Here is a 12,593-nt window from a genome sequence, read left to right as displayed (position 1 = left end):
TGATGGTAGTGAGAGAAAGGGGAAGATGTTACTAACGATTGTAGATCCACTTTTGCCATAATTTGAGCGACGTCCCACTCGCGAATGCAGAGGACAAAGAAGCAAGTGCAATTATAGGGGAGATGGTGCCTTGAGTACATGTAAATCGTGGGTAACGCTGAAGTAACTCCCATGCAATACCTGTATGTATGTAATTAGACCAATTATTGTATATGCGTGTGTGTATAATGCAGAAAATTTGATTCGGTAGTTTCGTTACCAAATTTTTTGGCATAAAGACAATATCTAACAAGTTTAGAGCCGTAAATGCCTTCATCTAGCATTAGATCTTGGGGTGGAGTGAGAGAGTAGAGATACCGAACTATATCCCATTGGTCACGCCAAGCAGCGGTGACAATCGGAGTCTCTTGGGTAGACTCTGTGGCAATACCGAGTAGTTTCTGGTTCTTCGTTACCATGCATTTAACCATCTTGATGTTTTCTCTTACAGCATAATCAAGAGCCGTCCAACCATCTCTATTTTTTATCTCCAATTGTTCCTCCGTCATCAACTGCACCAGCTCTTCCACAATTTGCTCGTGCCCGAATATTGTTGCGCTGTGAAGAGCTGTCCCAAATCCATCCGTTGCTGTTATTGCATTGGGGTGTAGGGTAAGTAACCCCTTCGCTTCATCCCAATCACCCCTCTTTACAGCAGCGAACAAAGCTTCATACTCATGCGGGATATCCCCTGTCAAGGGTACGTATGTAATAATTATGGCATTTTATATAATATATTGACTACTTTTTCTTCAATTATCCTGGTGTAACTTAAAATAACTTACTTCTTAAGTACATGACATTGTGAACACGAAAGTTCCTTGAAACAAGAAACAAGAATAACGTGTACAAAATAATATTTTGTTTGATGATTTTGGGGTTACGATCTCTCTCTAATTTGGTCCTCTGATTCTATCTTCGTAGGGTGTAGGTTTGTGGATGAGTTGTTGATCCAAAGGGCCGTCGGGGCTTGATCTAAGGATGAACAGTTGATGAACGGATGAACACTTTCTTCAAGGGCCGTCGGGGCTTGATCTTAAATAATGGTTGTGTGGATTTCTTCAAGGGCTTTTGGGCTTGATCTTGAAGGTTGATGGATGAGTGGATCTTCAAGGGCTTTTGGGCTTAATCTTGAAGAACGATTGGATGTGTGGATTTGTTGAGGTTGTTGATCCAAAGGGCCGTTGGGGCTTGAGCTTAGGATGAACGGATGAACACTTTCTTCAAGGGCCGTCGGGGCTTGATCTTGAGTTGGTGGAAGTTCTTCAAGGGCCGTTGGGGCTTGATCTTGGGATGAACGGATGAACACTTTCTTCAAGGGCCGTCGGGGCTTGATCTTGAGTTGGTGGAAGTTCTTCAAGGGCCGTTGGGGCTTGATCTTGAGGGAGGATTTGACGAAGAACAAAGAGTGTTTTCTTGATCCTTCGGGATTTTCTTGAGAGCTTTAGAACTCTAAGGCTTCAAGGTTTTGGTGTGTGGAGAAATGTATTTGTGAATTGGTTGATGCTTGATACCTTGATGGAGAAGCCTATTTATAGGCTTTGAGAATGAATCACCACCACAAAATATTTTTTTCTTTTCCAAGCACCATTGCCTAATTTTCCCACTTAATGCAATATTGAAATTGAAGTGGTGTAACTTATTGCCTAATTTCCCACTTAATACCATTTAAAACTTGAAGTGGTGTAATTTATGGCCTAATTTCCCACTTAATACCATTTTAAACTTGAAGTGGTGTAACTTATGGCCTAATTTCCCACTTAATACCATTTTAAACTTGAAGTGGTGTAACTTATGGCTTAATTTCCCACTTAACACCATTTTAAACTTGAAATGTGTATGCTTTGTCATTGCCCAAATGAGAAAAACTTGCTTTGATCCGTAATGGATTGAAGTATGCTTGCCTTGTCATTGCCCAACATGAGAAGAAAAACTTGTTTTGATCCTCAATGGATTGAAATGTACTTGCCTTGTCATTGCCCAAAATGAGAAGAAAAACTTGTTTAATCCTTCAAGGGTATTTCTCCCTATTTTGTTGAGTCACACGCCACGTGTATAATTTGTACAACACGTGGCGTATGCCATGTATGCCTTGACACGTCAAAACTTTAATGCATTGGTGAACATTTGTTTTACTGAAATTTCGATGTCTACAAATGCCCCCACTTCAAGGCGCGTCGTAGACATGTGCTTGACATGTGTAGAAGATGCGTTTTGAAGTCCCTTAATGTAGATGTCAACCCAAGGGCCGTCGAGGCTTGATCTTGAATTGGGCTGGAAATTTCTTCAAGGGCCATTGAGGCTTGATCTTGAGTTCGACTGGAAGATTTTCTGGTTTCCTCCAATCGTTGATTTTCCGCAGGCTTACTCTTGAACTGGGTGCAGGATTCTTTTGGTCTCCTCCACTCGTTGATTTTCCTTTGTGCTACTCTTGAACTGGGTGCAGGATTCTTTTGGTCTCCTCCACTCGTTGATTTTCCTTTGTGCTACTCTTGAACTGGGCAGCAGGATTCTTTTGGTCTCCTCCGAAGGTCTGGGCTTACTCTTTTTTTTCTGTTTCTTTGTTCAATCTCTCCAATTCGTATTGAAGAGGGTTAGAGGATAGCTCAGCATATGCAGTTGCAGCTTGTCTCCACATGCTTCAATGTATCATTTTCACTTGCCTTACTTGCTCCCCTTTGCAGAAGTGGTATTTCCTTATGCAGGTTTAGCATCTTCTCTTGTAGTATTTGTTCCTGATGCAGGAGTTGAATGCAAACCTTGCATTTGAATGGACCATCACTTCTTGGTGGCAGCGCAAGTTTGAGTGGAGGTTCCGACATATTGCTTTCTCTGTCCTTGTCTTGGCAGGTGAGAACAAGGGCAAAGGAAAAGATAGGGGAAAAGCATGATATGAGATACCTTTGCTTTCGCCCTTGATGATATGAGATACTTTTGCCTTGGTGTCATTTGTTTGCAAGGGCATTCCCGGAGAGGAAGAAAACTGAGCATTTTGAGATGCTTTGCTGGGAGTGTACTCTCGGAGGTGAGGAAGAGTTGGGCATTTTTTTTTTTTGTTTGTTTGCAGGTCTGCCTTGCCATAAAAGATGAAGGTCGACATATATAGGGATTTCCCAATAGCAAGTGGTTGTACTGTTCTTTTACCCTTGTTGACAAACGTTTTTGATCCCGCAAATCCGGCTTTTTGAAATAGTGACGACTCTTCGATCTTTGAATACGCCTTTTTGATTTCTGAACGACGCCTCTTTGATTTCTGAACGAGCGCCTCTTTTGACAAAGCTGCATGCGTTTTCTGAAAAGCAGAGAAAGCGCCACCGAACTTCGCGCTTGTCGGCTAAAGATGTGTAGCTGCGATGATGACCTCCACGTGATCTTTTGACAAAGTGGCACCCGTGCTCTGAAAAGCTGAGAAAGCGTCGCCAACTTACGCCGGAAAATCCAGCTTTTGAGATTTGCAGAGCGATGTCTCTTCACTTTTGAATAAGCGGTCCTTCGATTTCTGAACCAACGCCTCTTTGATTTTTATAGAGGTATTGATCACCTCTAACATGCACACTTTGAAGGTTGCTCATTCCTGAAAATCATCTCCGGCCTTTTGAGTTTTAACTCCATCCACCCATCTCTTTTAACACCTTTGAAAAATGGCTAACCCATCGAACCTTAGCTTAGAATTGAGTCTCAGCAGTGATTCGGTTGCGCCGCGTCAAGGTAATGTATGGTGCCCGTATTTCTTATCTTCTAACGGTCCTCTTACAGGTGAAGACTCAGTGATGCAGAATGCAACAACAGCTACAATAGTAGCTAGGAACCTCCTTACACCAAAAGATAGTAGGCTGCTTTCAGGACGGTCCGATGAGATGGCCGTTCAAGAGTCCCTCGCTCTCAGTGTTCAGTGTGCGAGCTCTGTGTCCAACATGGGCCAACGCCTGCTTGCTCGGTCTCGTCAAGTGGAATCATTGATGGCAGAGGTGGAAGATCTTAAGCAGGAGATTAAACAGCTTAAGTACGAGAATAGAAGTTTGCATGTGCTTGCAAATAACTATTCGTCGGGCATGAAGAGGAAGCTTGATGAGATGCAAGAATCTCAAGGTCGAATGCCAAGTGACCGTCAAAGGCTTGCGTCTTTCTTCCAGAGGCACCTTTTTCCTGGGTCATCCAGCGTTCCGCCAAGTATTGAGGCCTCGAATGCTCTATCTCTGATGCCTCTTGCTCCGATGCCTTCTGCTCCGATGCCTCCTGCTTCGATGCCTCCTGCTCCGAGAGTGTTGCCACGTAGTGGGGCTTCACGTACACATCCTTTGTGAAAGCTTCATCTTTTTTTTTTTTTTTTTTTTTTTTTTTTTTTGTACACTCTTGTAATTTCTCGGATATCAATGAACATGCTTTATTTTATTCAGTGTATTGTGCTAAATACAGATAAAACATATACATCACCAAGATGTTTTTTTTTTTCCTTTTTTTTTATTTTTTATTTTTTATTTTGATGATGTGACTGTACTTGAAATTTTGAAGTTTCAAGTTGCCTACGTACCCTTGGTTGAGGAGGGATCAAGTCATGACGTAGTTCAAATGAGTGATGGTTTTTTTTTTTTTTTTTTGATGATTTTGCCATACACAGTTTATGCTCTTGCGGGCCAGGAGCGTGATACATGGAAGACTTGTGCTGCTTGAACTTGTATTTGTCGCAAAGCTCGTCCACGAGTCGGTTGGAGAACTGTTTTCCGTTGTCAGTGATAATGTAGCGAGGCACCCCATATCGGTGGATGATATGCTCCTTGATGAAACGAACAACAGTTTCCTTTTTTACTTCCCTTAAAGGGATGGCTTCAGCCCACTTGGAGAAGTAATCTGTTGCAGCTAGGATGTAAGCTTCCCCTGCAGATGACTTTGGCGTAATTGGTCCTACAACGTCCAATGCCCATGCGTCGAACGGCCATGAAGCAACTGTAGGGTGTAATGGTTCAGGCGGTTGATGTATGAAGTTGGCGTGGAATTGGCAGGCTTGGCACCTTTTGGCGTGTTCCAGGCAGTCCTTCACCATGCTCGGCTAGTAGTAACCCATTCTTTTAAGCCGGAAATGTAGCTTTGGTCCAGACTGATGTGCCCCACACACACCTGAATGTGCTTCTTCCATGGCTAGATTAACTTCTTCCTCACCTAGGCATCTCAAGAGCACTCCTTCAAAAGAGCGTCGATAGAGTGTTCCTTTGTAGTAAAGGAAGCGAGGTGCTCGTCGACGTATTTCTGAACGGTGTTTGAGATCATCTGGAAGCTTTCCGTGCTCTAAGTAGTCGATCAGCAGCTGTCTCCACTCTTCAGCATCGACTGGAAGTACTGAGATGACATTTGTATCATCTAGTGACATTTCATTAACGAGCGGAATCACCCATCTTTGGAAAACTGGCACGTCTGCAACTTCATCTTTTCCTAGTGTCATACTCGAGGCTAGATTGGCGAGAGCGTCTGCCATTTGATTTTCCTTTCTTGGCACATGTTCCAATGTCACAGCTTCGAACTTTTGTAGCAGTTGGGTCGCTAGCCGGAAGTATGGGACGAGATCATCTTTCCTCACCTCATATTCAGTTAAGAGTTGATTGATTATGAGCTTGGAATCGCCATATACCTCAAGAGCTGTGATTTCCATGTTGATCGCCATTTGGAGCCCGATGATCAATGCTTGGTACTCAGCAACATTGTTGGAGCATAGCTCATTCAGTTGGAAGGAGTAAGGTAGTATTTGCCTTTGTGGCGACATGAATACTACTCATGCCCCCGCTCCGTCTGCTCGTGCAGATCTGTTGAAGAACATCGTCCATGTTGGGAAGATGTCGATGTAGAACACCTCCTCGTTAGGCAAGTCGTCTGAGATTTTCCAATCAGCCGGGATTGGATGATCGGCAAGGAGCGTTTGGTGCCGTTTGCAGTTTCAGCTCGTGCAGGCAAAGAGCGTTTGGTGCTGTTTGCAGTTTCAGCTCGTGCAGGCAAGGAGCGTTTGGTTGTCACCTTTTAGGCTCGTGCGAACGAGGAGCTTTTGTTGTCACCTTTTAGGCTCGTGCGAACGAGGAGCTTTTGTTGTTGTTGTGGACTTGTCAAGCGATCTGGGAGAGGCGTTCCTCGCAATCTTCATAGGAAGGAGCCTTGACCGAGTAATTGAAGAAGTCTTCTGGGAAGAGGTCGCACATTGTGATGGGGATGGACGATCTTTGTGTCGAAATTTCATTATCTCCAGCACTTTCACATTGTTCTGGAGGTTGACAAGAGCTGTTTTGCCCTATTTTCGACTGATAAACTTGTGGACAAGATGGTTGCTGCTTGTCCAATTTCTTCGAAGCGATCTTCGAACTGCATTCCTCACAATCGTCATAGCAAGGAGCCTTGATCGAGTAATTGATGACGTCTTCGAGGAAGAAAAGATCCCGCATGAACGATCTTTGTGTTGTAATTTCATCATCCTCAACATTTTCATGTAGCTTTGAAGGTTGACGGTAGCTGCTTTGCCCCTTTTCCGATTGGTGCACTTGTGGAGAAGACATGTGTTTCTCGTGCAGTTTCTTCGGAGTGACATGAGTCCATCCTTCAATTTCACTTGACTTGGAGCATGCCCCCAACAGTCGAGGTGAAGACTTTGAGTCGAAAGAGCCAAAAGTGACATCTTTCTTAGGGATTTCACCTTCAGTGCCGTCCTCTTGGGTTTGTTGGCATGAAGATTTGCCAGTGTGGACGATGATGCGCCTCCTTACCTTCAATGGTCCTTTTGTGTTGACCTCTAGGATTGCTTGGCGCTTCATCCTTGGAGGAATCAAGCTTCGAACGTCGCATTTTTCTGCTAACCCATCAAACTTTTCTTCCTTTGGTGTTGTCTTCCTCTTTCCAAAAGGCTTCTCATTATCTTCAAATCTTTCCGAAGCTGATCGTCGCAGAGGAGAGACAGTTGTGTTGCTTTGTTTCTTAGGCTTTAATAACCTTTCAAAAACAGAGCTTTAGGATGTTGGAGCGCTAAGCCTCTTGAAGACAGAGGTTCGGCCTTGACTACCAATGCGATTAAGCGCTGAAATTCTAGAGCTTGAATGGCTCATCCTATCGAAGACCGACGTCCGAGGGGCGGGTTTAGGCTCTTTTTGGTCTTGTTCAATGCTCATGCTGATGTGTTGAGCGCTAGCTTTCTTCACTTTGCTTGAAATCTTCACAGGTGCATTTGGTGTGAAGCCAAGTTCGGCTTTGTTGTTGTCAACTCCGTAACCATGCTCCTTCAACTTCTTTTGAGTTTTGGTGAGGTTACGTTCTTTGTCATTGACGGTGTTTGAAACCTTCTTTCCAAGATTTGAAGAGGAAGCAAAGTCATGCCTAGCCTTTGACATGAGTTCGTAGGCATTTGGGTTAAAGCCTTCTTCGGTCTTCTTAGTTGGAAGAGAGCTTGGTTTCATTTTGACGCCATGCTATGCCTCCAGACGCTTGATGAGTCCGGCGGTTTGCAAGTTTTTCTCCTCTGCAGTCCGTGTGAGCTTTGCGATTGCTTCATTCATCTGAGCTAGCTGCTCCTCGATTGAAGTTACTCCAGTGGTCATGACTTGCATGGTTGTACTGCCGCTCGAATTAGCGTCGGAGAGTAGGGACTTTGAGTATTTCCTCAGGCTTTCCCCTCTTGATGCCCTTAGCGAGGCTAGGGTGATCACAGGCTCGTGCCTCAGGTGCTCTTGTTCCTTTGACAGAGTTAATGCAGGGGCGGAAGCCGCGGCAAAAAGAGCTCTTGCCTTACTTCGGGTTATGGTGCCCGAAATATCACCACTTGCGGCGATGATGTTCTTGTTCTTTGCTTTGATTGCAGGAACAGCTTGATCCTTTCTTGATGCCATTTGCGTTTTTCGATGATTTGAGGATAGAGATGAGAGGTAGAGATGTCCCACTGGGCGTGCCAAATTTGTGAACACGAAAGTTCCTTGAAACAAAAAACAAGAATAACGTGTACAAAATAATATTTTGTTTGATGATTTTGGGGTTACGATCTCTCTCTAATTTGGTCCTCTGATTCTATCTTCGTAGGGTGTAGGTTTGTGGATGAGTTGTTAATCCAAAGGGCCGTCGGGGCTTGATCTAAGGATGAACAGTTGATGAACGGATGAACACTTTCTTCAAGGGCCGTCGGAGCTTGATCTTGAATAATGGTTGTGTGGATTTCTTCAAGGGCTTTTGGGCTTGATCTTGAAGGTTGATGGATGAGTGGATCTTCAAGGGCTTTTGGGCTTAATCTTGAAGAACGATTGGATGTGTGGATTTGTTGAGGTTGTTGATCCAAAGGGCCGTTGGGGCTTGAGCTTAGGATGAACGGATGAACACTTTCTTCAAGGGCCGTCGGGGCTTGATCTTGAGTTGGTGGAAGTTCTTCAAGGGCCGTTGGGGCTTGATCTTGGGATGAACGGATGAACACTTTCTTCAAGGGCCGTCGGGGCTTGATCTTGAGTTGGTGGAAGTTCTTCAAGGGCCGTTGGGGCTTGATCTTGAGGGAGGATTTGACGAAGAACAAAGAGTGCTTTCTTGATCCTTCGGGATTTTCTTGAGAGCTTTAGAACTCTAAGGCTTCAAGGTTTTGGTGTGTGGAGAAATGTATTTGTGAATTGGTTGATGCTTGATACCTTGATGGAGAAGCCTATTTATAGGCTTTGAGAATGAATCACCACCACAAAATATTTTTTTCTTTTCCAAGCACCATTGCCTAATTTTCCCACTTAATGCAATATTGAAATTGAAGTGGTATAACTTATTGCCTAATTTCCCACTTAATACCATTTAAAACTTAAAGTGGTGTAATTTATGGCCTAATTTCCCACTTAATACCATTTTAAACTTGAAGTGGTGTAACTTATGGCCTAATTTCCCACTTAATACCATTTTAAACTTGAAGTGGTGTAACTTATGGCTTAATTTCCCACTTAACACCATTTTAAACTTGAAATGTGTATGCTTTGTCATTGCCCAAATGAGAAAAACTTGCTTTGATCCGTAATGGATTGAAGTATGCTTGCCTTGTCATTGCCCAACATGAGAAGAAAAACTTGTTTTGATCCTCAATGGATTGAAATGTACTTGCCTTGTCATTGCCCAAAATGAGAAGAAAAACTTGTTTAATCCTTCAAGGGTATTTCTCCCTATTTTGTTGAGTCACACGCCACGTGTATAATTTGTACAACACGTGGCGTATGCCATGTATGCCTTGACACGTCAAAACTTTAATGCATTGGTGAACATTTGTTTTACTGAAATTTCGATGTCTACAGACATGTTATGACTTTAACATAGTTTCTATTTATACACAACCATCTCTTCACACCCAACTTTTATCACTAGACACCCAGCACACCCAACAATCTCTAATCCTTGGATTTGATATCAAGGTTTTAAGATTAAAATTTAATTGTGAAACAAGGATTATAGGAAGAAAATTGAAATTAAAATTTTGGAATAGAAAGATAAAACAAAATAATACACAAGATAGTGATAAACATGTCGAGTCTCGTTCTTTTGGTCTCCCGATGGTCAAGGGTTCATGGTCACTAACCCTTGAGTTTGATATCAAAATTTGAGAATAAAATCTTGAAATCACGTCTATTTATTCTTCATGATTCCACCCTTGATATTAAATTCAGAGTGAGTGACCATGTGTTTCTTACATAGAAGGAAACCAAGAGAACCCTTCATATACATTTAATACTTTAATTTTGATGATAGATACTTGAGTTTTCTGATCTACTCAACTCTGCATGGATACCTGAGTTTTGTGATCCCCTCAACTCTGCTGCCATGCTCAATCTGTCAATTTATCCAAAGGAGATTTTAGTATAGGTAGATGATGATCATGTGTTTATATATGAAAACAAAGAAAGAAATAGTGAACAAAAAGGATAAGTAATTAACAACTCACTACTTGAATTGAAATGGGGAAGCCTTCAGAAAACTGCTTCAGCTTGAATTGGGGTGCTATAGCATTGGTGCTGCTAAACCTGTTTCTCATCTCTATATATAAAGCCAACACTAAAGTGAATAGTGTCAAGCTTCACAAAAAAAAAAAAGGACAAAAATGCCTCCAAAACAAAAAAGTTCAAAAGCAATCTAAAATAATGCACCAAATAATGCAAGGGTATTTTCTTCATATAGCAGTGTTTTTTAATAATTAATTCTTTTTGTACAGTTTTTTTTTTTTTAAATTATACAAAAACATTTAAAACGTGTAAGTCCATCCCAACACGCCGTAATTCAAAAAATACCTTCTACACGCCTGTGAGCGCATGCATGAAGGCTATTATATACTATATAGTCAACGATAAATAAATGATTTTGTCCCCTTTTTTATACGAAGTTTGTCATGTATTTTATGGATCGACATTCTTAACAAATCAGCAGAACATGCCCGTCCATATTAGCAATGACTTGACAAGTTATGATACTTTCACATTTTTTAATTGTCTTTCCAACAAAAATAAACAATGAAAGAACCAACTATGCATGGAATCTTAACTTTTGACACTTGGGGAGTTTAGAAGCTATACTTTTCGTACAAATTAAATTAAGGATCAAAGCAGCAGTATCAAGTAAGCCTAGTTGGGAATTTAGAAGCCTTACTTTGCCTACAAATTAATTTAAGGATCAAAGCAGCAATATCAAGTAATAAAAATTGACAGTTTGCCATACTATGTAGAAGTTATCAAGCCCTAAAGTTCAAAACATTCTTTGTCCAGCACTAGATTGGCAAATGGATGCCCAAGGCTGCACTAAGGAATCGCTCTGAAGTTCTTAATAGACTGGGTTTTGTATATTTGGACTGATTCATCCAGCTTAGGATTAATTAGGGATTGCTATGAGTTTATAGAAAAGTGTTTTCGTTGTGCGTTAAGAATAATCAGTTGTAGAATAAAGCAGATGACAATTCATAAACTATTTTTAAAACTGTTGTGACTATGAAAAGCAGTGTAAGAATCTCCTCCTTTTCTTGCCAATCACCCCTCCTTACAGCACTGAACAGAGCTTGACACTCATCTGTCAAGGGTACGCATGTAATTAACTATGGCCTTTTATACAATATATTAACTACTTTCTTCTTCAATTTCCTGGAATAACTTAAAATAACTTCTTAAGTACATAGCATGGTATGACTTTAATCTAGTTTCATATTAAATTCAAGAGTGAGCGACCATGCGCTCCTTACACATAAGAAAACCAAGACAACCTTTCATATAGATTTAATACTTTGATTTTGATGATAGATACCTGGGTTTTCTACTGAGTTGAACTCTGCTGCCATGCTAAATATGTCAATTTATCCAAAGGAGATTTTATTATAGGTAGATCATGATCATGTGTTTATAAATGAAAATAAAGAAATAAATAGTGAACCAAGTATATATGGAATCTTAACTTTTGACACTTGGGAGTTTAGAAGCCATACTTTTAACTACAATTTAATTTAAAGATCACAGCAGCAATATCAAGTAAGCCTAGCTGGGAGTTTAGAAGACATACTTTGCCTACAAATTAATTTAAGTATCAAGGCAGTAGTATCGAGTAAGCCTAGGTACAGCGCCTACACTAATAAAAATTGGCACATGCTATGTAGAAGTTATCAAGCCCTAAATCGTAAAACATTCTTTGTCCAGCACTAGATTGCCAAATACATGCCCAAGGTTGCAGAAAAGAATACCTGAACCTCTACCTTCTTCTACGTTTCAAAAGCTTCTAAGCGTAAGAATATTCCCACTCGGTTTCAGCTATATTGATCAGAATACTGGTGCGTTTGCTTGGTGTTTAAGGTTCTTTTTTTTTTATGTTTTCATGTGGAAGGGACTGAGCTACTTGCACGGAGTTGGTCATCTTTCATGTTACATTTGACGCATAGATATTAAAAGTGGTCTTTTGGTATTAACAAAGCTAGCAACATAACTACCAGTGTGCGACATTTGTTGGGACAGTCACTTACATATCGCCTGAGCGGATTTGAAATGAGAATTATTCCTATCCAGCTGATATTTGGAGCCTTGGTCAAGCTCTCTTTGAGTGTGGTACTGGAGAATTCCCATGTACAGCTAATGAAGGACCCGTTGCTGCATTCATATCCTTTCCATTGCCTACATCCGCCGTTGTTTTGCAACTAAAGTTCTGAGGTCTATGGCACATCTTGGATGATCGATCACCTACACCTTCAAAACACCAATTTTCAACAGAGTTCTGCTCGTTTATTGAAGCCTGCTTGCAAAAGGATGCAGATGGCTAGGCCAACAGCAGAGCAGGTGATCATATTAGCCACAGATTTCAATCTGGGAGATGGTCGCTTGACATCGACATTGTTTAACTAGTATTCTTCTTCTGCAGATACTTTCACACCTCTTCATCACAGAGTACGAGGCTTCCCAAGTTGACTCAGGAGCATTTGCCCGAAGCGTTTTTGATCCAACACAAAGTATGATGGACTCGGCAGTGTGAGTACTTGACACTTGCATCATCTTTAAACCAACAAAAGTGTGCTTAAAACACTTACAATAAAGAGTCTTGAGAGGTACTTTCGAAAC

At 41.4% G+C, this 12,593-nt stretch overlaps 1 protein-coding gene and 1 pseudogene across 3 annotated transcripts in view; both read right to left on the bottom strand.

Moving 5' to 3' along the window:
• The window catches only part of LOC103965804, a 44,235-nt pseudogene extending 32,897 nt beyond the window's left edge, over positions 1-11,338 (bottom strand).
• LOC108868591 (ankyrin repeat-containing protein NPR4-like) overlaps positions 17-12,593 on the bottom strand; it is a 13,078-nt gene continuing 501 nt past the window's right edge. For 2 of the 3 annotated variants that reach the window (XM_048578872.1, XM_048578873.1), the window contains 4 exons: positions 12,005-12,593; positions 9,803-9,843; positions 260-730; positions 17-180 (listed from right to left, as the gene is read on the bottom strand). The exon at positions 12,005-12,593 is cut by the window's right edge. In XM_048578872.1, coding sequence (XP_048434829.1) covers positions 32-180; positions 260-730; positions 9,803-9,836 — 654 coding nt within the window. In that variant the 5' untranslated portion in view covers positions 9,837-9,843; positions 12,005-12,593 and the 3' untranslated portion in view covers positions 17-31. The remainder of the gene's footprint in view (positions 181-259; positions 731-9,802; positions 9,844-12,004) is intronic. The other variant, XM_048578874.1, reaches the window with a different exon arrangement.

Source organism: the organism of the source record quoted next, unplaced genomic scaffold (assembly GCF_019419815.1).
Source record: "Pyrus x bretschneideri cultivar Hongxiangsu unplaced genomic scaffold, Pyrus_bretschneideri_v1 Contig13, whole genome shotgun sequence".
Lineage (NCBI taxonomy): Eukaryota > Viridiplantae > Streptophyta > Magnoliopsida > Rosales > Rosaceae > Pyrus > Pyrus x bretschneideri.
Note: the sequence above shows the minus strand (reverse complement) of the source record. Positions and strands in the feature narration are given on the sequence as shown.